At 41.5% G+C, this 26,999-nt stretch overlaps 1 protein-coding gene across 1 annotated transcript; it reads right to left on the bottom strand.

Moving 5' to 3' along the window:
• Positions 1-114: 114 nt before the first annotated feature.
• Positions 115-26,717, bottom strand: ADTRP (androgen dependent TFPI regulating protein; the record flags this gene model as incomplete). The annotated part of the gene is made up of 5 exons (XM_080609666.1): positions 115-304; positions 5,309-5,424; positions 16,952-17,053; positions 18,509-18,643; positions 26,565-26,717. The coding sequence occupies 5 exons, from the start codon at positions 26,715-26,717 to the stop codon at positions 115-117; spliced, it is 696 nt and encodes a 231-aa protein (XP_080465792.1).
• Positions 26,718-26,999: the final 282 nt, after the last annotated feature.

Raw genomic sequence — 26,999 nt, 5'->3', positions numbered from 1 at the left:
GTGGCAGGGAGTTGAAACTGGATGAGCTTTAGGGTCCCTTCCAACCCAAACCATTCTGAGATTCCTCTCCCACCTGCCTAGGCAATCACAGGAATTCATTTAGATCGTATTTATTCATATAGATAGAAGTGAAAAACAAAACTTGGACTGACCCCATATAATACGGTTGAGGAACTCCCCGAAGTTGTAGAAAGAGATGATGATGGCAATGCTAACGGCAAAAAAGGCTGCTAGCCCGGCTGGGCTGAACAAAGCAAAGAGCGGATATACCCACTTTCCTGTTACAGAATAAATCCACAGGACCCTAGGCAAGGAGAGAAATGACCTTTGGTTAAAACTATTCAGTTAGAAGAACCACTTCATGATTTCTAGCTCCTGAAGGGCCAAGTTATCAAAACAATCTTGATACAGAGGAAATTAGCTCAACTGTCAATACATCTCCTTGGCATTTGGGCTATTTGCTGTGAAGCACACTTGAGCCGCTGCTGAATTAGATGGGTTTCAGCACAGTTTGAAATGCACACAATGTTCTGCTCTTCACCCTGGTGGCACTGGCTATTAACAGCGGCAAAATAACAGTAAAATAGAAAAATGCTTACAAATAGGGATGGCACTTGACTATTCTAAGTGAGGCTTATTCAAATGAGCTCTCACATATGTGTTTGCTCTTTAGTTACAACAGCTTTTCAGCCCTAGCCATATTTCAAGGGTCTGTGAAGGCAAAGTGCTGTTTCTCACTGTCTCTATCCTGCCACTGTTGACCACTGTTTTGGGGAGTTTTCAGAAGGCGAGAGGGTGAGGAGAATTCTCCAGCACATTTCCTCTTGGTCTAAGAGAAGGAGGAGAAGAGGAGCAGATAGGTAGGAAACAGATGTAGCTGCTTTGCTCCTTTGTGCCAGAACCATTTGCAAAGCTCTCTCTGAAAAAGGGAAAGAAAGTTAAGGAAAAGGGTAAACATGCCTGCTTTACAGGGCTTCTTTTCTTCTGTTTAGACCTTCTCTCTCTGCCTTTTTATTCTCTCAAAAAAAACCCATCTTGTAGCTGCTGTCAGTCCACTGATGTTATTTTCATTATTTATGGCTCCTAAGAGTGGTTGGTAGCAAATGCCTGGACTTAAGAATATAAAAATGGTCCCTATTTATCAAATAATGGCTGAAATTTAATATATTTGTAATAAATATGTAAAGAACATAAAAAATAGGGTGGGTCTCTAGTGATTGTTATGAGGATGTGTTATTTTAATGATAATTTTCCTAAAAAGAACCTTTGGGTCCAAAAAGTCCTAAAAGGTTTAATTCTTAATTTAAAAAAACACATCTGAGGAATATACCATACTTTCCACCACCAGTGCCTACATGGAAATGCAATCCCACTCTCTCTGACGGCACCAAGCCTGTCAGCTTATACTGGGCATCATGCTTCAAAGGGAAATGACAAGCAGGCTGCCTCACCAGCCTGAAACTGTGTCACGAAACTGAGGAATGGGAGAGTGATAAGGAAAATACTACTACTACTACTAATAATAATAATGTGAAAAGATGATTTCTCCTTTCTTTAGAGAAGGAAGGGGTAGTGCATAAAAAGGTGCCTTAAAAAGAGATTCACTAATCCCCACCTAAGGGACAGAGTGAGGAAACGGAGGGGGGTGATAGTGGAGCTGTCTGGGCTGAGCATGGAAATGTTAAGGGTTGAGACTCATTTTCATGATTTAAGGTTCTTTCATCAAGCAAACAAGGCTGCAAAACAGCTAAGTAATTGAAAAGAAAAAGCCTGCACAGAAGGCCACAGAGAGGCTGAGCAGAGGCACTGAAGACCGGGTGCTAGCTGGAGCCCATGCAAATGTTAGCATGTGTTCTTCACTGCACTGGGCTGCTGTTTTCTTAATGTGCCTCCAACAGTAAAACAGAGAGTGATAACTGCCTTTATTTTATATAATGAGGAACTAGATTATCTTGATGCAATTTGGTCAGCTGGTGTGCCTCGAGTGAAGCACTCCAACTCATATTTTCAAACCTAAGCGAATGACTATGCAGGAGCGCTAAAGCACTTTCAGCTACCTGGCTTGGTAGGAGCCCTGTGTTTCCAGGTTTTTTATCCTGGGACGTACCTCCAGATATACTTGAACTTACTTATTTGATCATAGAATGGTTGACAGGTTTTGGTTTTATTTTTGTTTTGGTTTGTTTTGGGTTTTGCTAGGGATTTTATAAAATACAACCCACATCTTGCGAATGCATATTGCTCATTACTCATGGGCAACCAACTATTAAATATACATGCAGGATTCGGAAGCTTATTATTCTAAAGATTTCGTTTTACCAAATTTCATTATTTTACCAAGATTTTACCTAGGATATCAGTGACTGAGACAGAAGAAGAAAATGCCCAGAATTATGGGGAGAATAGATGGAGATAACAGGCCTGGGCATAGCCAAATTTGCCAAACTGCTATAGGATAGAGGACAGCATTTAGATACCAAGGAGAGGTGATGTGCTGTCATAGTACAGCTGGATAAAGCTGGTGAATTTATCCTGTCCTCTCGTTACCTATCCATGAATGTTAACAGGACCACCACATTCACTGAAGGGGAAAAATGACATCTCTAGGGAATTATTCAATGGGATGATCCAGAAAGAAGAAAATAACATATTGCCCACGTATGATCTCTCTGAGACTGGTCAATTCTAAATTAAAAGGTTGTGAACTGAATATGAGCATGCAGTGACTGAAAAAGAATTTGATTCCTATCAGAGATGGAATATGGACCTATTGCAAGAAAGTCATCAGTCGGGGTTTTTTGTATTTTAGTTTTGTATACAGAGTGCAACCTATAATGATTTATGTTCCCTTGACTATAAAAGTTTGAACTTTTCTCCAAAGACACATGCAAAATTGTGAAGATTAAGATTTATTTTATACTGATCTATTACCACTGAAATGGGAAAGGGCAATCTATTGTTACTTCCTTTTTAAGATTTAAAATTCCAGTTCTAAAATGTATATATTCTTCACCGTTTTCAATGTGATGAGGAGTAAGACATTACTTAATGCAACCAGGAGGTGCAAGCTCCATCTTTGCAAGAATTAACTAACATGCCTAAAGGTTCTCTAAACCCTGATGTCCAACAGCTGAAAGCCACCTTTCGTTTTTCAACACTATGGGTATTCAAAGGTGTAGTGAAGCCCCACTCAGAGACAGGTATCTCATGTGAGAACACCGGCTGCTTGGTTTCTCTACTGCCTTGCAGGAACCAGTCAGTTCTCAGCCCATCCACACTGGGGAAGGCAAAGCTCAGCAATGACAGTGGCAGCTCAAGGAGAGACTTTTAGGAAGGACTGTTGCTTGTGAAACAAAAGGCGCCCAAATGGGGCTATTAATTTACCAGGTTGCAGAACCAACAGCGAACTATTTACATGTGTTAAGATTTCAGTGCACGGGCTAAGAAATTTTTCTGTTAGTTGAAACCTGTTCTCTGTGGTTGCAGTTAACTGAGACAAGGAGGCAAAAAGAAAGCAGACAGCAGGTTCCTTGCTGCTTCAGGAGGAAAGAAAGCAACAGTATTGAAATCCTAATATCTTTAACCCAGTTATCAGGGCCCTGAGACACAGGTGACAAGTGCTCTCAGTGACCACCTTCCACTCAGGATCTCAGCAGCACCATGAGACATCAAGTCATAGAATCATAGAATAGTTAGGGTTGGAAAGGACCTTAAGATCATCTAGTTCCAACCCCCCTGCCATGGGCAGGGACACCTCACACTAAACCATGTCACCCAAGGCTTCAGTCAGAGAAGATACTGCAAGGACTCAAATGTGTTGATACTTATGTTGATCGTCACCCTTTGATGAGGATTCAAGTCCCAGCATGAGCTGTGTCTCCTGCAGGGTGGAATGGCTCAGCTGATAATTGCCTTAGGGGAAAGCATGGCACTCATGACTGCAATAGTTGCCTGGAGAGCTGTTTGGTCTCAAAGACAGTAAAAACTAAATGCCGTCAGAAAGCAAGCAAAATTAAGCTGGCTTTAAGCAACTGGGTGATCCAGAACACAGAAAAGGAATTTAGGAAGCTGTGATTGTAATCGTATTAGGCTGTGGGCTGGATTAGGATAAATGGCTCCTAACTTGGTTACGTAACATAGCAGTGAAGTCCGCTGCTTTCCCAGCCACTCTGAGGGGTTTTGAGTGGCAGGAGCATTTCATCTGTGCAGTTTGTTTTCTATTGAGATTTTCATTTGAGGGCCTGAAGGCAGTCTCTAGGTGAGAGTGAGAACTGGTGGGTAGGAATGGCAAGAATGGGCACTCTCATAGTCCCAGTAACTTCTCAGAAATGTTTGCGTGACAGTAAGTCACCTCTCTGCTGACCAGTTGTTCTGTATCCTCTGCCATACGGCCTGGGTGCTTCCTGCACTCTGGAAAGTGATATTGCAGCATACCCTGAAAGTATACAGACTCATTCTTGAGCTGAGTCTCAATGTAAGTCATCTTCAGAGTGGTCTGAAGCGTTGACAGGTGCCCATATTCAGATGGAGCGGGCAGTGCCTCCAGACCACTGCATCCGGGATGCAACAAGCAGGAGTGGATGCAAAACCGGCTCCAGGGGTGCATGACACACACAGGAGGTAAGGGGGTGGTTACGGGCAGGGGGGTGCCTGGTGAGGGATAGTTTATTCTCTCAGGATCACCCTCCAACAGGCTGGAGATCAGCTGTGGTACATAGCTGGAAATGTAGGCGGTGTCCACCGGTGGAGTGGGAGGTGGAGTGGGGCAGATGCCTCCTTGCTGCCCGTCAGTGTGCACCTGGCTCTGGGTATCATTTTCTATCTCAAGTTTCTAAACCCAGCCATGTGTCCCTGCCAAATACCAAACCGGGTTTTACTCCTCTTCTGCTCCCATGACCCCAAGACCTTTGAGATTTGGAGTTTCTGCAGTGAGCAAGACAGCGAGCAGAGGTAAACTCCATGGCACTGTTAGATGTATTGGGTTAGAAATAAAAACCCAGCCTGGAGAAATAACTCAAAGTACCCCAGAGTTCATGGCAATTTAATTGCTTTTCTAAAAGGGGCCTTATAAGAGCAGGAGATATTATGTATGGTCTCAGAACCAGTATTGTGTTTGAAGAAACCTGCCCTGCCTCTGTCTGGAAATAGTTTTCATGGGTCTCAGCGGAAGTTTAAATGACTTCTCTCCACTGAACAGAATGCTGTCTCCCATGTGCCTGGGAGGGGACCTAAATGTAAGTACAGCATTTGGCCCTGTTTTGCAAACTCAATCACTTAAAGAAAACATTTTAAAGTATGTAATTCTTACCAGCTGATATACAGAAAGCTGACAAATCCCAATAGGATCAATCCTTTCTTCTTTGCTGGGTAACGATGAGGCAAGGCAAGGATTTCCAGGACAGCAAATGGCAATATAGCTGTGTGCTGAGGAGAAAGAAAGTCTGTCAGTGATCAGTCACAGTGTCTCTCCTTTGGTCATTGCTGATCACGAAGCTCAAGAGCCTACCCGTGAGCAAAGGATTATTTAACAGCACTGAATGTAACTGTATACAAATGCACATAATTCTTAATTTTTTATAGTGAAGAAGTACCTCTTCAGTAATGAGCATGGGAATTTTCTTGTTAGTGTACTGTAAAAAGTGAGTAATGAGGTCTGCCTGTAGAATGACCTGCATTCCTTCATAATAAGTGAGCTTCCCTTTCACGTTTTATAATACGGTAACTTTTTTGGTAATTCCCATTACAGTACAGAAGGTATAGAAGCCTATTGTTATGTCCATTTGAGGATGTCAAAAAGTGTCCTCCTTGAACTCACTAAGCAATTGTTGAATTGCCTTCATGTTCTCCTCAAGTCATTATTGTATTTTATATATTGAAACATTATTTACTCCATTGAATTGCAGTTTATTGTGCTTCTCTTTGTAAACTGAAAAGGTACAAGTAATCATGCAGAGGACTTAAGTTAGCTGTGATTTGAGATGATGAAGGAACTTCAAAGATGCTTAACCAAGAGTTAGCAAAGTGTCAGCTTGCTGAAGAAGGTTTGGGTTTTTTTAATTCTCTCTTTTTTTTCAAAGAGTTTAATCATAGACTCATAGAATCATAGAATAGTTAGGGTTGGAAAGGACCTTAAGATCATCTAGTTCCAACCCCCCTGCCATGGGCAGGGACACCTCATGCTAAATTTGAATTATATTAAGTTTGAACTATATTAAGGGGCTTGACTTTCTGGGGCATTTATGATGACAGCTGATCATGGAGGAATTTTAGCAGAGGACAGGACAGACTTGGTGGCACTGCCTGTTTTGTGGTGGGGAGCTGCATCCAAGAGGGATGCTTCTCACTGTTGGAGAGGTTGGGGGCAGAGCATAAGTCCTTCTGGGCTCAGCTATCAAACAGACAGTGCAGGGGTTTTGGAATGCCTCAACTTATTGGGTGATTTGTGGCAATTTCAAAAAATTATTTGTTGGAGTGAAACCTCCCCACTAAAAGTTTTGTAATATTCCCTGTGCAAACAAGCGATAGTTTGAAGTTGCAATACCTAGTACAGAAGGCTTAAACAATGCTGGGGAATAGCACAGCAAAAACAGTCAATGAGGTGCAACTCATTGAGAGAGAAAACTATAGCAACAACTGTAGCTGACTCTTTGGTTAAATTTCTATTTATTAAACAAATAATCTAATGAGTTGATGGAGAGGGGAAAGGGGGGAGCACAGCAGCGAAAGACAGACATTTGAACAGAAAAAAAACCAAACCCAAACGAGTGATTTTTTTGATTTTTTTTTTTTTTTTGTAAAGGCACAACCTGCTGGGTATGCTGTATGGTATGAAGTTCCATCTTGTCCGAGGGAAGTGGTTCTAGTACCTTAAACGTGCATTTGTCAGAAGTGGTGCTGAGTATCTGATTTGGTGGTATGGTGTCAAAGTTTTGTTCCTGTATATTCATAGTATATGTTGCCACAAATGTGCATGAAAATCTTTAAATGTATATTGAGCTACATACAGCATGCATGAAAATATTCTTTACCTATTTGTTTAAGAGGTAGACATCCATTTTTGTCTGCCATTGTGAAGTGTCAGCTCTCTGGAAGCTGCATGTCCTCCCTCAGGCCCTGGAGGAGCTGCTATTCATATTTGGCTGTCCTACTACCAAAATAACCCTTCCATCTCAGTTATCATTTTTCAGAGAAAAGAGAGAGAAAAGATTTATTGGATGTGCCAGCTCCTCTCAGTCATTGACACTGAGATTTTCCTCTGTTCTGTTTCACAAAGATATTGTTCAGCTTGGTTGATAGCAGAAGTCTCATTGTATCAATACAAGTGATTCCTGGATTCATTTAACCATTAAAATGTCTTCGATGCACACAGTTTTCATACATAATCCATCTGTCTTTTAGTTAGAAATCTATGTGCTAGGCTGCTTTTAGAATGATTTCCATAGGTGTTCAATAGTTTGTCTTTGAATAGGCCAAAATACTCATGCAAGACAGCAATGATGGAAAACTTGCACTTAGTCGTCACTTTAAGGCTTTAGCCTTTTGCAGTGGATTTGTCCATTATGTGAAATGGATATAAGTTCTGGTTTTCATCTGACATCCAGTGGGCTACAAAGATCCTTTGGAATACATAAAATGTCCTTGCTAGTCTTTTCATTAATTTAAACACTTTCAACTACTCTAAGTTGGTTGTTCCAGCTGCATTATTGCTGTCCTAAGAGGGATTTTGTAGGATTGACCTGGTGAAACAATCCTCCATTGAAGTGAACAGTTTTTAGATGGGGGTTATTATATATACTTATTTCCTTAGTTTGGGGCTTTTTGTTCTCAGAGTGAATGTTAAATAAGTGCAAGTCAGCATTATGATGCTGCCTTAATAGAAAAAGTGTGTGGTGTTCTGGGATTGTATTAACAGGAGTATTGTGTGTAAAAAAGACCTGGGGATTAGCTATGCTGCTCTGCTTGAATTGATGAGGTTTTGGCTGGCACTCTGTCTCTGATTTAGGGCACCCCATTTTGACAGGGGCAGACAATGTGGAGCATGCCCAGAAAAGGGCATCACAAACAGCAAGAAATGATGAACAGGAAATCAGTTCAAGGACAGGCATATAAGTCAGGGTTGAATGTATTGGTACTTTTAGAAAAGGAAAATCAGAGGTTTTAAATGAGAGAGGTTTCAAAGGCTTAAGAGGTTGATACAGTGGTGATTGAATGGGTGAGTTTTCCATGTCCATTGCAGATATGACCAAGGGCGACTGGCTCATTTTACCTCAAGAGAGATGCAGCTTTATACTGGGAAGTATGCAGCAAGGCCAAGTAGGGAAATGACCATGCAGGAGAGCTGGGCAAGCCCTTTTGCACAAGCTAGAGGAGAAGTTGAGTGTGATTCTGCCAAGCACCTCTGGGCATCTCTGATCCAGCCTCAGTTTTTCTCTACCAAGAGCTGTATGGTCTCCAAAGCTGATGCAAATGCACATGTCCAGAAACAGAGAATGAAAGCGTGGAGAAAGGAGGGCTCTCCTCTTCTGACAGGAGCAAACTATCATGGCTAAGACCACTAATGTCTCCACTTGCTTAGCCAACTTCTTTCTCAGTCCATGCATCTTTAAGCTGCCTTATAGTACGTGAATCTCTCAGGAAAGGGGAAAGAGGAGAAAAAAGCAGAGTTTTGGACCTTATTTGCAATTCATTTGCTTCACAGGCATGAGCAGCACTGCACTGAATGATGGCTGGAGGCACCCTGAAGCAGCACACCAACAATGTGTGAACAGCATGGTACGGTCACAGGCAGTAACAAGCTGGGGATAGCAAGGGGAAACCCACTACTCTAACACACTCATTGGCACCACAGAGGAGAAGCAACTGATAATGGTTACAAAAGACAGTAGGGAGCACTTCTTTTTATTCTGTCTTGACTCAGAAAATGCTGATTTGCTTAACTAGTCATCTTTTGGAGAGCTCCTCCACTTACGGAGGAGCTGGAAAAAATACTCAGGGGCCCATAAATCAAAAGATGTTTGAAAGTTACTGGCAAAGCTGGAAAGTTTGGCTGCTTTTGGAAATAGCCAAGAGTTTATTGGAAGGGGTAGGTTGAAATTTTTGCTCTGCCTGATTCACAGGGGCTTGAAGCTGAGCTTCCCACTGCCTACAAGAGTGCTTCCACTTCCAAGGGCAGTGGAAGCATTCAAGAGTGGCCCTGTCTGCTCCTTGTTTTGTGAACAGTTTGTTAAAGGTCTTGGATCTACCCTGATTTGGGAAAAGGGAAAAAAAAAGACAGAACAAAATTTGTTGTGGCATAGGAAAGGTGCTTTTTTTCCAAGTCTAAGAGGAACTGGCCCATGACTTCTTAAAACATGTTCTGTGTCTTCTGTATGAATAATTGTATCCTTTAAAATATTTTGCTATATAATACTCCAATTGTATTTATTATTAGAGTTTTAGTGTATTCCTAGTTAGAGAGAATCACTGTGTATATCAAATAGACATGCTTTTTTGTAGGGCCATTTAAACTTGCCATGCAAATGCTATCTTGAGGTAGATTTTTACAACAGTTCTCAGCTACTTCATGCACCGCCAGAATGAAAAGTTTTTTGGTTTAGAATTTTTCTCTTCTGGACATAAAGCTTCTTTTCCTTCCACTTCCTTCTCGTGTACACATACACCCCAGGCCCACTAAGTATGTAGGAAAACCTTCACTTGCATTTCTGCTATCCCTGAGTCTACTGGTGACTTCATGTATTTCTGCCAAGCCCAGTTTGTCCATTAGCAGTAAAATCACAGTGGAATTTCTACAGAATAGTCAAGCATGTTTATGAGAGCAGATGCGTATTTATACAGCAGACACCAGAGGAACGTGTGGTTGGCTACAGGGTGCAAAGCCTGCCCTTTGCCTATGACATGCAGTTTGCTTTCCAAATGATTTCCTTCTCACAGCCGATAGACGTTGATTTTGGCAGCATTGTTAGTGATAGACCATATGTCATGACTAATCATAGCTGCTGATAGGCTTTAAAGACTTCTCATATCTTTCTCAATAAAAAGAAGTATTTTCTCATTCGAGTTATTTTTACCATAGGTCTCTAGTGCATAGTCATTAAACATACTTCCAACCCTATTTAGTTGCGCTTTATATCCTTAAACCGACAATTGTCTAAAGACCGCAGTATTTGTAGGGGCCAAATTAAAATATACAGTTTTGCCTCTTGCTTTAAAGAAAACCTAATAATTAAGCTCAGATTGACACAGATCAAAACATTGGCAAAAATTGCTGGAAACAGTGACTCATTTTTTTATTTCAATTAACAGTTTCTCAGTTTCACATATAAACAGTGAAACTGTCAAAAGTAATTATCACACAGGGAGAAAAAAAACTATTTCACTCCAAGGTAAGGAAAACGGGCTGAAACAATAGCTGTGTGTGCTGATCAGGCTGTCAGTGAACTGAACTGAATCTGAGAGCTTTTTCCTTCTCTTGGCAGGAATCCTATTAGTTCTTATTTTTATGTTCTTTGGAATATTAATATATTTATTTCTCTAATGATGTCTGTTTGTTGAGGAAAGCTTTCAGCTTAAAAATTTTGTAAGGACAGAAGTATCTTAAATACCTTATTTAAAATTTATTTATACAATGGAAAGATAAAAGTTATGGGATTTTCAAAATTATCAGAGACATTTTGTTAACTAATCACATTTATAATCTGAATTCTGATCCCAAACAATCTTTTGTGGCTTTTACTTTTTGGCTTTTACTATGATTTTTAACTTGGGTTTGATTTTTTTGCTTTTTTCCTGACAGACTCAGGTGAATCTGAACTAGTTATAAAATTGCAACTTTCTTTTTATTGCTCATAAAGTCTGGCATATAAATACAGTGTTTAGAAAGTTTCTGAAATATATGCTGAACTGTATCTAAAATACTGACATGTTAACTCATCTCCTGTGGAGAATTAAATTATAACATTGTCCCGCTTCCTTATTTTTGTTTCCAACCCTATGTTGCATGTTTCCCAGAATCTGTTTCAGGTTCATGAGTTTAAACTGAGATAAATAGTCCTCTCTGGATACTATCTCCACTGTTTGGTAAGTCCATATGGAATTTTTGCTTCCCATATTTTGAGAATTTGTGTATTTATTCAGTTATATCTTCGTTTTGCTGTTGAGAATATAAGTAAAAACAAGTTTCCTGGGGCTAAGAAGACAGAGTTGGGTAGAGGTTGTGTTCAGCTGCAGGCTCCGGTTTAGGCTGAGTTTTAAGCCTATGAATAATCTCCCCAGAGCTGCTGAGATCACTTGTACTCTTAATGAGTGTGTCTCAGTGTGACTCGGTTTGACCCTGTTTGACTCCAGAGTGAAGGAAATGATGCCTTGGTTGACCATAGCTGTTTATTTCTAATTTGTCTGTATTTACATACCCTCTGTGTCTGCTTTCCATTAACATGTGGGACTTCAGCAGGGGATTTTTCACAAACAGCTACCACTGGCCAAGCTAAACTCCACTGGGCACAGTTCGACACCATGAAGTGCTTTTGAAAAACTGCTTATGTTTCTCCTTTCAGACAAATTCCCCGCAGAGCTGGTGTGCTGACAACCACTCGTGGCCAATACTCATGCTTGTATCTTCTCCATCGCTATGTTACTGCAAAGAAAAAGTAAAAACCCTCTTCAGCGCTGTCTGAAGAGGCTCATAAAGACAGTGTTCACTAGTTGACCCTTGAGGTGTTTACTCAGTTATTCAACTCTTTGTTGGGAAATGTCCTCTTGTCTATGGAAATTTCCTTGGGTTGGACGCTTTCATAAACAATTACAGCCTGTGTTATCTGAGCATAATAAAACTAAATGGCTTCCTGTCACCATAACCTCTATTTAGTTTTATACTCCTCGTAATTTTCTGAACGTCTGTATGCTCTCTCCTTTCTTGGCTTCATTTTGGAGCAAGTTCCCTCTTTTGATTTATTTTGCTATGATGCTGCCTTCATTCAAATGCCTCTTTTAAAATTTTCTTTTGTAATCTGTTCTTAGACGTTTTCTTCCTCACTTCACCTCTTTATTTTTCAGGGTGGGAGGTCCTTAAGCATGATTGCTAATTTCATTTTTTTTACTAATACACTGCCATATTTAGCTAAAGAAGTAATTCTCTCTTACAGTCACTACCTGTCCTTTATATTCTCACCATCGGTGCATTTTCAAGGATTTATTTTATGGGTAGAGCGGGAGGTACAAGGAGTCCTGTTACTGAGCAGGTGTGGTGACAAATTAGTCGGGAAGCTATTACTCAGTTTAACTTTTAACTCCAGCAGCACCCCTCTCTGAATGAGCCTGTCTCTGTTTCCATTTCCACTATTGTTTCTACCTTTTCCAGGTCCATTCATGCTGATCGGAAAAGCAACATTTATTTTTCTTCCTTGCTTTTCCCGAGACATGTAGTTAATTTGGGAGCATTATTGTGACAAACTTCTATGATCAAAGGGGTAAAAGAGCTTCAGAGATAACACTTCCTGCACACACACATGGATTTTTGGAAACAAGGCCCTGGCTGAATAATCCTATTGCTTACTAGCAAATGGTTTGTCTCCGTGTCCGTGCCAGAATTTTAATTGCATTTCTCCCCAACATTAGATACGTAGTCTAAGAAAACTGATGTTGCACTGCAGCTGGGAGCTGACATGAGACTGAAGTGCCACATCCTCTGCTGTGGAATATTCGTCTCCAGCTGTTCCTTCATGGGGTGGGTTGCAGAGACTGCACCTGTGCACGCCGGGGTAGCAGCAGCCCAGGAGGAGTCCCTGCCATAACATGTGTCTGTGAAACACATACTTTGTCCCTGGGGAAATGGGCTTATGTCAACAAAAATGGAAACTTCAAAAATATATATCTGTAGTGCTGGGAAAAGTGAAGTGTCTTCTCTCTTAAATGTGTGGGGTGATTAATTTCATGTGCCATATCCCTCACATACACATTCTTCTTCTTTGCCAAAAGCTGAGTATAATTGGAAGCCTATGAAAGTCCATAGTTGCCAGACAGCTTAAAATTGAGATACTGTGAAATGCAAACAAATGGAAATGTTTCTTTCTTGCGTAAATAAGCAAGAATTATTAACCATTGAATGCCAGTTGCAAGGAGAATCGTTTAAGGTGGTCAAAGATGAGCCTGAGGTGGTTCTTGTGTACACTCCTGGAGCAGGAATCCAGTTAGTGGCCAGGACAATGGGGTTCTCCACCTACTCTCCACCCACTCACCGTCTCTCCACACACTGATGTTGCCTCCCGCTTGGTTGGCTAATGGTGCAGCAGCTTCCTAAGGTAGATGTAGGAAAATATAATCCTTCACACAGATGCCCTCACATAGAGTAATTTGTATTCCTATAACTTATTTTCTTTTCCAGATGGAAGTAAATCATACTGATTTGAAAGAACATTTCTGTTGATGTGGTTGTGTCCACACTAGGGAAGGTAATGCTTTACCTAGGTGGGACAAATACAAGCAGCTTGTAGATAAGAAGCTCTGAGGGGACATGGCGAGTCTTGCTGGTATACTTGTTGTCCAGGAATCAGTGGCTTGCTTCAGGGAAGGACAATAACTTGTATGCACCCAGCTTGCTCTTTCACTCTCTTAAATTTTCTTTTGTTATTCAGGTACTGCTTAGCTACACTGGGGCAAAGCGCAAAGGAGTTTGAGAGGCTCAGGCCGTGTAGGGTCTGTTGTCGTCTTTGCCAAATGTCAGACAGGTAAGTAATTTTTCTTGTGTGCCTCCATTTACCATCCCTCCTTTTTTATCCTTAGTTATTTAGCTTACGAAGTCTTCAGAACGCACAGAGTTCATAACCATGAGTCAGTAAAGCGCCTGAGACACTAAAATGTTGATTTTTGTAAAGGTGAGAGCGTAACACAGCTACAGAATAAATCAGGAAAGGAGATGGCTAAACTAAGCTGCAGCCTGACAATAAAGAGAATTGTGCTTTTTACAAGAAAATTTGCCTTTTACGAGAACTGTGCCTTACAGACTGAAAATATAAACCTCCTTTATATAATATATATGACATTACCATTTTTGTGAACACATTTGGTCAATTTTGATGTGTATCTTTTTTTTGTTATAGATTAAAATATTTCTGAGTGATCTCTTCTGACCCACCACTGCCCCTCTTTGTTTACCATTTAGTTCTGTCAGCCCCTTCATAATGTAGTGTTCCCCTATACTGCCATTCAGTTGAATAATGCATGCATATGGTTTAACCCAAGTTGTCTCCACAAGCTAGTTGCTTTCTGGAGAGTATCCAGATGTTGCTTGAAAAGAGATGACTGGGAAAGAAATAAACAATTTCATTTGACGAATTGGCCGGCATATCTTTTGCCTCAGACGTCTTCCACTTCGAAGATCTTTTTCAAATGCAATAATTGTGCTTGAGACTTAAGTAGGTTTGGGGGTTTTTTCCATCCATAAAAATCAAAGCTTTGTGTAAAGTTGGTAAAACATAATTATGCCAGGCAAATGGAAGTGGAAACTGTGGCAAAGCCCCTGAGTTAAACTCAGTAAAAAGGCAGAGAGAAACCCAGGTAATCTGGAGTATTTGGCCTCCTTCAAATATCAGCAAGATTCCTTTCTGCATTAGCCATCCTTTATGCAAAAACCAGAGAAGGTTTCTGCTCAGCATGCAAAAACATGCCTAAAATGTAAACCTATCTTTATGACTCTGGGCTACCAGGTGGGCATCAACATTTTCCCACTGTAAGAGCAGTAAATGTGAGAAAAATAAATGGCTAGTTCATTTTTGCAAGGAAGGTGCTGCAGCACCACTGAGAACTCAAGGAGCTTGGTATTCCTGAAGTGTTTCTGCATGATTATTTTTTAGGTTCCCTCTTCAGTTACATAAAAACACATGCTTTCCCTATTTACAACTTTAAAATAGGCTGAGATAAAAAAAAAATACTCCCACTGCAAATGGTACGGTACTGACGTCTACTACTGATACACTGATGTCTTTATCACCAAAGCCAGCTAGATGCTGCCTCAATCTGCCATAAAATGTCTGTAATCTCAGAGCTATAAAGTATAGCAGTGTGCTAGGAAATGAACCCAAAGAAGAAGTGTCTGTTTGGCAATCAGAACTTGGAGATTGTCCCTTAAAGTGTCAGTAGCTCTATGGATCTTCCTGGTGTTCCCAGGGGATATTTTGCGTTGGAAGAAAGAAATGCCTCAGATAAGCCCGAAGGCACCTGTCGGAAGGTGTCCCTAAATGTGGGGACTGTCAGTAGTGGGGATCAGTCTATCTGGTGGCAGATGTTTTGTGCTCGATAGTGACTGGAAGGAAAATTTTCCACCCAGGAACTGTCAAGCACAAGATGTCTGCAGTGTATTAAGAGCTTTAGAAATAAAATACTAGGTTGTGATTGAAGCTTGCTTTATGTGAAGTTTCTCGTCAAAATAATTTTGAGGAAGAATTGTTTTCCTTTTTTAACACCTGTTTTTGACATTTCTGAAATGGAAAAGCTTTTTGTTGTTGTCATAATGACTTTGCTATGAAATGTAGATGTAGGCAGGGAAGGAAAAAAGTTATAACGAATACATTTGAGCGATTCTTGCAAAGAGCTCTTGCACATGAAATAAAAACGTACATTTTAGTACCTCTCAACCTTTCCATGTCATAAATGAATGTGAAAATGGAAAGGGCAAATTCTCAGCTGTGCGCTGGGATTAAGATTAAAACAAGCAGCAAAGCCCATCTCCTCTTGGCTCCACCCTGTGCCCTCCCCTTCCCCAGCACCTCCATAACTGTGAAGATTTTAAGCTTCAACCAGTCTCCCATACCAACTCCCGGACCTGAAACCAGCATGATGCTGAGGACTCAAGGAATCTTTCCTTTTGGTGGATGATGGTTTTGAGAGAGTGGTGCCTGTTTGTGTCCATGCGGAAGTTTGGACAGCCATGCAAAAGACCCTGATGGAGATGAACTGGTGGGCAGAGAGCAGGTGATGAGGTTAAAAGTGCATTATGGCTGCAGTTTATCACTCAGATATCAGTAATGTGGACATGCCTATGTGTATATGGATTCCAGGCACACGTGTCTGAATATGCCTGTCTAAATCAAGGGGCTGCTCAAAACCTTTATCAAGTGTCCTTGGCCAGAAACCCTAAGCCTCCCGCATTTACCTTCAACAGGCATTGGGAGCTGCTGCAGTGGGTTGCAAAGTGTTGTACTTAAGAAATGAAGTCTGGAGAGAAATGAGTCTTCTGTGTGATTATTTCATACTTCTTGGCTCCTCTAATTCAGTCTAGCGGTGAACCTCTCCCTTCTCTCCCCCTTCCCGCTAGCCCCATGAGGCCTCCCTGACCTTACAATCCACCCACGGTTTCCATGTTACTGTCAGACTCTTTACACTTGACTGATGAGAAATATGTGATTATTCAACACATCATAAAAACAGCCAGAGCAAATGAAGGAGAAATCTGGAAAGTATTTATAGCAAATCTGTAAACAATCATTGCAATTCATCTATTCAAAGTTGTGCACACATTAGCTTATTAGCTGTAGAACTGTCAGATGTTCTTTGGTTCTTTCACCTTTTTTAACAATTAAGAACTGCTCTGTTATACTCTCAGCCATTTCGTATTTCATAGACTTCTGTTTGCAGAAACAATTTATGTTTTGAGCTGAAATAACCCAGAAGATATTTTTAGGTTCTTTTTTCCTTATTACTACACATTTCATTGACTTAAGAGGCTTGACAAGCACAAATTCACTGACATTTCTTGCATGCTAAAAGGCTTGTTGAGGTGACTTCAAGCACATGCCTCTGCTGTATACAGCTCAACATCAGATTCAGATCAGTAGGAAGGAGGAGGTGAGAAAGAAGAAGATGTGAAACTCTTCCGGGAAGCAACACAATGCAACGGTGGGAAGCACGTTGCAGTCTCTCTTCCCTGCTAGAGGCAAGGGCAAGGGTGTTGCTTACTCACCATAGCATGATTTAACCAGAGTGGGATGACTCCATCAAGGCTTTTGGGGTAAACCAGCTCTCGATTGTAGCTATACAGTGTCCAAAAGGATATAGACACAAACTAGAACCAAAACACAAAATGAAAGAAATTTCAAAAGGAAAGCCAAACATAACTGATAGGCTTTGGCTAGTGCTTTCATTTCTGAGGAGGCAAAATATCACCTACATGTAAAATGGTGATATTGCCAGATAAACTCACGTATCTCACATGTTACAACATAAAGAAAGGAATTTACTCTGAGGTGCAATGTTCTGTGATGATACAGCAAGAAAAACCTCCTTTATAAACAGCCAAACCTGACATTTTCTATGGAATACTGAATTAGCTTTAAACTTTTTTTCCTTTTTTTTCCTTTGCAGATGGGATCTTTTGATGGTCCAAAAGTTCTCCTCAAGAGATTGGCTGTCAAGCCGGAGCATTTTTTCTGCTCAGTAACAAAGTAAACCAGATCTTGGTAAAACAGTTCACATAAAACTCACCCTTATCTTCACAATTCACATGCCTAATTCCTAAACTGCAGGTGCAAGCTCCACTGTGAGTACCTACTTCTTTCCCAACAGAGGAGGATTAACAGTGGGAGAATTTAACTGCAGGAAATGAACTCTGGTATCTGTTGCTGATACCTGGAAGCAGATTTGTACCTTTTTGGCCTTGCTTTGTATTTGAGCACACTTTGTGTTTGGGGTTGGAAATCGGGGATTTGAGATGCTAGAAGAAGGGGACTACCCTGTGCTTGCCCTGCGGGCACAGTGAGGATGGCTGACAGGGATATGGCAGCAGCATCATGAATACTGCTGTGCAGGGAAGATAAATTAGCCAGTAGCTCTGTAGTCCCTGGCAGGACTTTTTTAGCGAGCCAGCTGGCTGAGCTGCCTGTGGACCAGATTTAAGCAGTACTTCTCAGCCCTTTGAGATTCAGAGGTAGCTGCGGGCTTTACTCACACAGAGCATACCTGTGCATATAAGTAACCCATCGGTTCCTGTCCAACGCACAGTGCCAGATAAACAGCATTTCGATAAACAGCATTGTCTGTGAGGGAGTAGGTGATCCATGGGGAATGTGAGGTAAGCTGTGACTGTAATTATTGTACTTTAAATTTGTTTCTCTCCAGTGCTTATTTAAAGCTACAGTGGAGTCAGAGAAGGAGATGTGAGATTTTGCTGCCTCTTAGGTACCTTCCCATGCCTGCCTGGCCCATGCTGCCCTTTACAGAAATGCCCTAAGGTGATAAATCCACAGCTATTTGGACTGTGAGATTAATGGAGGAGTTGCACCTCATTCACCCTTTCAGGTCAATCTATGTTAGCTTGGGGGCAGCAACCCTAAAGTTTGTGCAAGAAGCTTTGCATTCAACTCTGACAGGCTCGGCACTGTTTCTTCTTCTAAAAGGTCCAAAACCATTTTCAAACGGTAAAAAAACCCTACTGTTCTTATCTATTGTATACATGTGCGTGTTATGCTTGTACACCAAATCATTTGTGCAGACATTATTTTTACTTACAGAGGTTACTTACTGTGGACACTGGGAAAGCCAGGACACCGAAAAGAAGGTCTCTGCTGGAAATTACGCACTTAGCACATCGCAGTTTGTTAATTAGTCTCAACACATCAGCCAGCAAGGACACCCCATAGAAGACAGCCTGCAAAACCTAAAGTAATTACATGTAATGAGGGAAAATCATCCAGCTTTCATTAGCATGTTCGTCAATGAACTCTGTTCTTGCTCTTCAGGGAGTTGTTTTGTTTGTGAGCTGCAAGGCCACGCTGAGGGAAATGGCTGTTGGCTACATCTTTTTTACTAACTGAAACTGATTAAATAAAGTTGTTCGGGAGATAACTTTAACACTATCTCACTTAATAGAGTAAACAGAGATGTGTGATGTGATTCAGATAGCAGAGGTGAAAGGACATGTTGAAAGCCAGCTCCTTCACACTTTCTAGTAATTGTTACTTTCAATGCATGTGGGCAAGAGCAGGAAAGAGCAAAATACGCTAGGAAAGCATAATTCTGTAAAGCAATTGCTAGATAGTTTCTCCCACCATTTAACCAACACAGGGCTTTCTTTCCAGGGACTCATGGTGCAGTTGATCTCAAAATGCTCTAGCATGAGAATTAGGTGCAAAAGTTATCAAAACCAGAACTTCTTTTGCTGAACTCAGAGGGCTTTCAGGGAAGGATTTCAAGTGCTTAGAAGCAGAGATCCGGACTTCACTAATACTGAGTAAGTTAAAGTATTTATAAATAATAAATTTTGTGATGGAGGGGTGGGGGTGAGGGGGGTTGTCTTTTGGTTTTGGTTCTTCCTTTCTTTAAATCATTTACAAGTAATGAGGTAGGGTTGTTTGGGGAGGGTGCTGGGAGGATTTGGTAAAGAATTAGGTAAGTGCACAGTGACAAAATAGAATTCCACAAATTGTGTGTGAAATTGTCACAGTATTGTGGTTTAAGCCAATATTGCCTTACTGATTACTTTGTTTTCTGTTCTAATGCTACACAGAGGATTAAGCTGAACCAGGTGTCGTGGTTTAAGCCCAGGCCGTAAATCAGAACCACGCAGTCTACTTCCCCCCACCCCCACCTTTCTTCCCTCCACTCCTGGAGGGACGGGGAGGAGAATCAAAAGAATGCAACTCCCACAGGTTGAGATGAGAACAGTTTAATAACTAAGGTGTAACACAAATCACTACTGCTACCACTAATAGTAATAATGATAAAGGAAATAACAAGGAAGAGAATACAACCGCTCACCAACCGGTACCTCACCCCCATCCCGCAGCGTTCTAGCCCTTCCGGGGACCCTCAGTTCTACATCCTGGGCATGACGTGCTGTGGTATGGAATACCTCTTTGGCTAGTTTGGGTCAGGTGTCCTGTGCCTGCTTCCTCCCGGCTTCCCCTCCTCCCTGGCAGAGCATGAGACTCACAAAGTCCTTGGTCAGGGTAAACATTCTGACCAGCAACTGAAAACATTGGCTTTATCAGTATTATTCCCAGGCCGAAAGTCAAAACCACAGCACTGCACCAGCTACTAAGAAGGAGAAAAAATGACTGCTGCTGCTGAACCCAGGACACCAGGTTTCAGACAAACACAGGCAAAACCTTGCAGAAAACTACTTCTTCCACTACCTTGCATTCAGCACTGAATCTAGTTCAGTTCTGTTAACTTACGGGATGGACTGTTTCAGTCTATGTTACCCCAGAGTGATGCAATATGGGAAATGCAGCCTACTGCAAGCGCTGGAATGTTTAAACATAAAGCACTAAAGCTAGCAATGTTTAAACGGAAAGAAGCTGTGTCACAGCTTTCAGGATGAGATCTGTTTTGCTGTGATCTTACTCTGAATCATATATGTATTTAGAGCAAAGTGACTGAAGATGTGGCTAGTTACTTCAGCAGTTTCTGAAGGAGCCGAGAAGGGTGGTGCTTGGGAGGGGACAGAATTAGTGCAATGATTTTCCATCAGAAATTACTTTATTATCAAAATATCTCAGGGAAGGAGGGGACTGTGATTTCACCATGTCCATTGTCAAATAAGAGTTTCCGCAAGCTTTAGTTTGTAGAGACTGAGTCTTCCTGCGGAGCAAAATGACCGTAGTTTGCAAGACCAAAGTATCCTTGCAGCTATCTGCAACCATCCTCATCCATTTTGTTGCTTCCCAGCAAAGGGAAAAGACGCATCCTTCTTTACCCATCCCTTACACAGCTCAGATGGTGCCCATAGTAGACTTCAGCGTGTCCCCCATCTCTGTGCAGATCGACAGCGGTGGAGGTGCTGACGCAGGCTGGGTGACTGGCCCAGGGTCACCCAGGATAAGGTATTGGAGATCATGCACCACTGAATTCAGCTGCAAAGCCTTGTGTTTCCTCTCAAGAACATGGGGTGAACAGCCACATTTTTACATTAAAAAAACCCCAAGCAGCTTCATCAGAACCCACATATGGTTTAGTTCAATTCTGAGGCACTCAAACCAGCTCTTTTAAATGTGGTTTTCTCTCTCCCCATTATCACAATTAGCCTCTGTAGCTGCAGACACAATTTCAACCCACAGAGATGCAGCCCTCCAAGTCACGAATCTTGTTCAGAAAAGTCCATACTGAGGCACAGTGTACTTAGACCCAAACACATGTCCAACTCAAACATCTGCCCCAGTCCTTAGCCTCACCAGGACACCAAAACCAAGCTCCTGAAGAGCTAATAAAAGCCTGGTAACAAACAGACAGTCTTATTACACCCTATAGAGTCAGCAGTAACTTTCTGTAAAAAGCATGAAAAATGAACATGAGGGTGGTGACAGACTGGTGACACATGGTGACTAATTGCCAATAAAGCAATTAGGGAGAGGCCTGGTTCCCAGAGGATGGTGCTATTATTATCGTGTTCATGGTCAGTCTTACATTAATCATGGGACAGGGATAGGCTGCTTCTTCTCCCTTCTTCAAAATTGACTAAGACAAACATTGCTGAAAAGAAACAGTCCCAAAATAGCCACATTCTCAGTCTGGTAAATATTCTGTCATATGCAGGGAAAGATAATTTTATCATCCATATGGAAACCGCTTATCAGAATGTGTAACCTGACCCATTTCTCTGACAGGACATGGAGAACAGCTCCTGAAGAAGTTTGAACTCAGTCTCAGGAGCTTGTTTTAGTGCTGCTCACAGTTCTACCCTTGTCCATCTCTGTGAGTCCAAAGGGGGTTTGGTCAGCTTGTGGTCACCCTGTACTTCCAGGAGCAATGGAAGTGTATACAAGTAATTTTCAAGCCAGAAAACCTGAACCTAGTTAGAACTATCTCTAGTAACGCTCAGTCTGGCAGGGTATGCCTCTGGTAGACTAGAATCAGAGCTCCAAACCCATGCTTTTCCAGGCTTATTCCTGTAAGAAAGGTGCATCCAAATCTCGCAGCCCTTCATTAGCGAGAAAATGTTGACATTTTTTAAAAAAAGACATGAAAACATCAAATTATTCCAGATGTCCTGTGAATTTCCCAAACAGCAGTGCTGGCACTCATAAATCCGTTGCAGCCGCTTGTGGAATATAAATCCACTGGCTGTAAATAAAGAGGATCCCCCAAAGTATTCCCACATGATCAGAAGGAAGACTGGAAGCATTCAGAAAGCTAATGATTAACCCACAGAGGAGAACATGGATATGCTAATCCCTGTTGGAGAGATGCTGCTTTCAAGACTCTGCAGAGCTCCATGGCACTAGGCGCTGTAGAAACACTTAATTTGACCAGATCGATTTTCCAAACTGAGAGTCTTTGTGACAAAGACAAACTCAATTTTTATCTGCTGCAGTGATCAAAAGGGTGTTTCTGTTTAACTGACCTGACATGATTTACTTTCGTGTGTAAGATCTAGTCATATGTGTACATTGAAATTTCCAACTGCACAAATAAATTGGGATCCAAGCTCTGCCCGTAAGGCGGGATAAATCCAATAGTATGAGTAAGCTATTAGATATAACAGTTAACATTGAGTATAGACAGACACACATCCATTCACATGAGAGTGACCTGGAAAATATGTATGCTAAATACTGTGTCTATTTTGAAATAAAATAAATCCTGCTTTTAGGAGAACTGAAAAGTATTTCAATTATGAGACAAAAATGTAAGGCATAAAATGGGGCACAAATGCAATTAATAGTTTTTAAAGGTGCAGTGTGCTCATTATACAATGATTTGCTAATAGATTTACAGCACTGAGCAGATTTTTATAAACTTGGATATTTCAGGCAATGAATGATTCAGCTTGTCCTGTTTTGTGTCACAGACAAATGAATACAGAACTGTTTTTATCTGTCATTTCTGCTTGTTCAATAATCAGTCAATGAACTCCTTTGATACAAAACCCACTTATCTATTTTTTTCCCCTACAAAAATATTTCCTTTCTGAATCTTGATTGCTGTGATCATTAACTAGATAAATGAATCTGAACGTCAGAGCTGTAGCTCTCTTGGGAGAGCCACATGACTACTGAGGAATTGAATGAGGTGCTAAAAGAGGGTCATGTCTATCAAATTCTTCCAGCATCCCTCCAGCAGAGCTAGGAGTCAAGCTGAATTTCCACCACTGGAAAATGCCACGTTTCCCAGTATTTCTATTTCGGATCAGAGCAAGCTGACCACAGCAGCTTTCCACAGAAGGAAATTTTTAGATGCAATTCCAAAGAACTAAGAGGAATTTTTTGGGGAAAATTTCCAAGCAACTTATCCAGCCAGTGCCAGAAGCCAGGCAATCACAGTCTGGCAGGAGACAGGCAGAGGAACTGGACAAGGGCTCTGTACGCCTGACTGTAGGAAAGCCTAGCGTGGCAGCTCAACTGAACCAGCACAGACCAGCAGGAAGCTTTTGCCTGCTCTTCCCCAGGACCATATCCCCCATCATCCTAAGGCCCTTCCTGGGACTAGGCGCTTCCAAAGGTGCAGAAATATAAGGCATCAGGTGTGCATCTTATGGTCATCTGTGGTCGACAGCCACCAGGTTCCTTCATGTCTCTCAGCAGCAACAAGAAGTGATTTAATACCAAACCATGGGACAATTATTCTAGGTCCTGTGGAGCTCCAGAAGGAGCTCCATGGCCCCTGAGCCATATTGTCTTTTCTCCCTTTTCCTCTCTTATACACCTGCTCAGGAAACTTTTATCACTTGGAGATACCAATAATCACTGTCCAGATCAGCGGAAGAAGGGCGAATAATGGCACTTCTCTCCCTGGGCCCCTTTCCTTACTGGCAATTCTTTCTTGAAAAAAACCCATATCTCTATAGAAGAAGCACTACAGCCATGAAAGAGTAATTTTGCCCACCCTACCCCATTGCTACATTTTCTGCATGAGAGATATGCAACATCTTCAGCCTAAACCATCTCCCTCCCCCTTGCCTGACAGCTCTGTTTTAGTGTTGGGATCAGATCAATAAGTGGTTAAAAGATGGGAGACAAAGAACTGGAGAAGTGGAGCAAGGGCCCCTGCTCACAGAGTTTTAATGAGACCTGAGCTGTTCAGCAGATCCATAAATGAGCTGGGGAAGGGAACAAACACTGAGGGGGTAAAGCTTTGTAAATCTTTTTTTTTTTTCCTTCTGTCAAAGCGAAGCCTGACTGCAAAATTGCCAAAGAATTTCACAATACTGAGTGCCTGAGAGATCAAATAGCAGGTAAAAATCAGTGCTGGTGAATGCAATGTAATGCATTTTAGGGGAAGGAAAAAAACCCCATAACAAAACAGCAACAAAAAAAGCAACTGAAATTGTATTTTTTCAACAGTGGATTTTAAATTAGCTATCACCGTCCAGGAAAGAACTGTTTGACCCACTGTGGATCGCTTTCCCAAATTGCCTTGCTCATCAGTAATCAAAAAAACCAAACATAGAATTCAGAATTGTTAAGAAGAAATGAACAACAGACAAGGAAGAACCTCTGGGCCACTGTATAAATCCATGCTGTTCTCATAGCTCAACCGTTGCAGCCTGCCCTACTTACCCCTTCCTAAAACTAGAAAAACTACTGCAAAGGACAACAAGGATGTTTAATGAAAGAAGCAGCCCTTTGTGAAGATGGATGAAAAAGGCTCTGACTTCCAGATTGCAGAAAAGAATAACCAAGGGGAAAATCTGGTAGAGATTTCTAATGAGCAGCAAAGAAAAAGTGAACAGGGACAGATGATTGGATTATACTACAGAAGTGAAGAGGAATCCAATTCAGTTGTCAGGAAGCAGGTTTACACCAACAAAATTAACAAGCTCTTTCACACAAGGCATACTTGCCTCAGAACAGGGAAGGTACCAGAAGTATAACCAGGTATGTTTTTCCTTCAGATAGATGAAAAGAAGCCTTTAAAAGGGTATTAGCTGCCTTGGCCTGGATTTATTTTCAGCTGGGTAAGTTGGTATGCCAGTGTGAAGTCAGAGCCATGGAGAATTCATTTTACTCTTATAGGTGTTCTTGTCTTGTGCAGCTTTCCCCTGGTCATCCTTAGTGATGGTCACTACGGGAAGATGGATAATAATTTCCCAAAATACTAGGAGATGGGTTATTTGCTTTCTACTCCTGATCTCATGTTTTAGAGCTGTGTCATATAGTGGGTGATACATCTCATTATAATGCTGCCAAGAGATGGAGATACTGTTTTGCCTGAAAGAATGGCTGATACTTTAATGGGGCCAGGAGAAGAGCTGGACACAAAGTCCTTGGCTGGTGGTATTCTGGGCTACTGACATATGTCCCAACAGGATGAACTGAATATCTTTAAGGCTGTTGAATCCTGACTATTTGATTGCTGGCTTTTCAGAAAAATTAATTTTTAAAGCATTGCAAAAAGCCTGGATTTACCGATACAAAGACAACATAGCAACAAACCATACATATACCATCCTGACTGCAGTGATACATGTACCCTCATCCTTCCACAGCCAGCTTGGTCACTGAGAAGGGCTCTGTGGCTCCCTGAAGCCCAGGCTGTTGTAATCAACTCATGTGCCATTCACTGCCTCTTGGTTGCAAGTATTTCAGAGTCACAGAATGGTTGAGGTTGGAAGTGACCCAAATTTCATAACACCCTGGAGGTCTCCAAAGGTGCCACTTGGAGATGAGGAGCCTTTAGGCTTCCACTGAACTCCACCATGGAGTATTTCCTTCTGGAGAGTAAAAGCTGAGACAAGCATACTCTGGGACAGACCTCCCACTGATATTTAACTCTGACAGTAATGAAGAATGGACAAAAGTCTATGCCAGTCCCTGCAATCATCCTTCAGATTAGCATGTGTCCCTGAAATTTGTCCCTTGTAGGTCCCGATCTTTCCACCCCACTGCCACCATTGCCACAAATCACTGATGAACCACTTGGACTGTGAACAAGCATCCCGCAGGGTATCTCACGTGCTTTCATTTTGATTTCCGTCTTATGAAACATAAGCATATCAGGAGAATCAGAATGCATTATGGCCTGCGTCTTCCTGTATACTTTAAGGAAATGCAGCAAGCAGTTAAAACACTAGCACTGTTAAAACACACGTAGTAATGACACAAGCACCTCTCTCTACAGGCTGTAATTTCTTTCCCTTGTGCTCTCAACTGATTGTCAAACTACGCATGTACTCTGAATGGCTAAATCAGCACTGTGCTATGCTTTGTTTTACCTTTTCTGTAATTAACAGGACATAAAAGACTATTAAAAATTTGAAGTAAAATTCCAAGCAGCGTTATAATGTGTATCAATTTAAGGGTTAGATAACATGCATCAAACCTGCATGTCTCCTGGCTGGACATACCCTACCTTTCTGTCCCTCTCCTCACTAATAGCTTGTCTCTTTTACAGGGAGGCAGCTAGCTTCAGAGTATTTTCTGAAAGCCAAGCAGCTCACCTGCCAAGATTCCTTCTGCATAAAACCTGTGAATGCACTTCACAGCACAAGCATGGATCCCTACGTAGTTTCCTTTGGGGTACAAACCGCTAAAGGAAGCAGTTTAACAGCGGCAAATATACCAGCTGCATATGTCTTGAGGCACAGATGGCAGACAAACAAATAGACATATTGGTATCACTGTACAACACGATTTGCTTACCAGATTGAGGACTGTCAAATATTTCCACTGCCCACCATAAAAGAACACTTCAGATGGCCGCTCTTCTGTTCTTATGTTTGTGATTGAATATGCAATGAAAAAATACCAGACAAAAGCAAGGCAATGGTACATCGTGAGAGTAGAGATTTCCATGCTTCAGCTAAGAGCAAGTGATAATCGGTCTAAAAGCAGCTTTTCTCTTAAGGTCCTCAGTCACTGTTCATGGGAAACGGCAGGACAGGAGGGTTTACTTCAGAACTGGCTCAGGACACGTTGCCACTTTGCTCTCGTTGAAAGGAATAATCACGGGGCTGTGAACTTTGCTTCTGTTTCTTTCCCTTTTCACTGTACAGACAGGCTGGGGGAGCAGGAGGGAGAAGAAGAGGCTTATTCACCGGATTTAAATGCCTTGCTCAAGATTAGCAAAGATTAGTT

The sequence above is a fragment of the Psittacula echo genome (genome assembly GCF_963264785.1).
Source record: "Psittacula echo genome assembly, chromosome: 2".
Taxonomy (NCBI): Eukaryota; Metazoa; Chordata; class Aves; order Psittaciformes; family Psittacidae; genus Psittacula; species Psittacula echo.
Note: the sequence above shows the minus strand (reverse complement) of the source record. Positions and strands in the feature narration are given on the sequence as shown.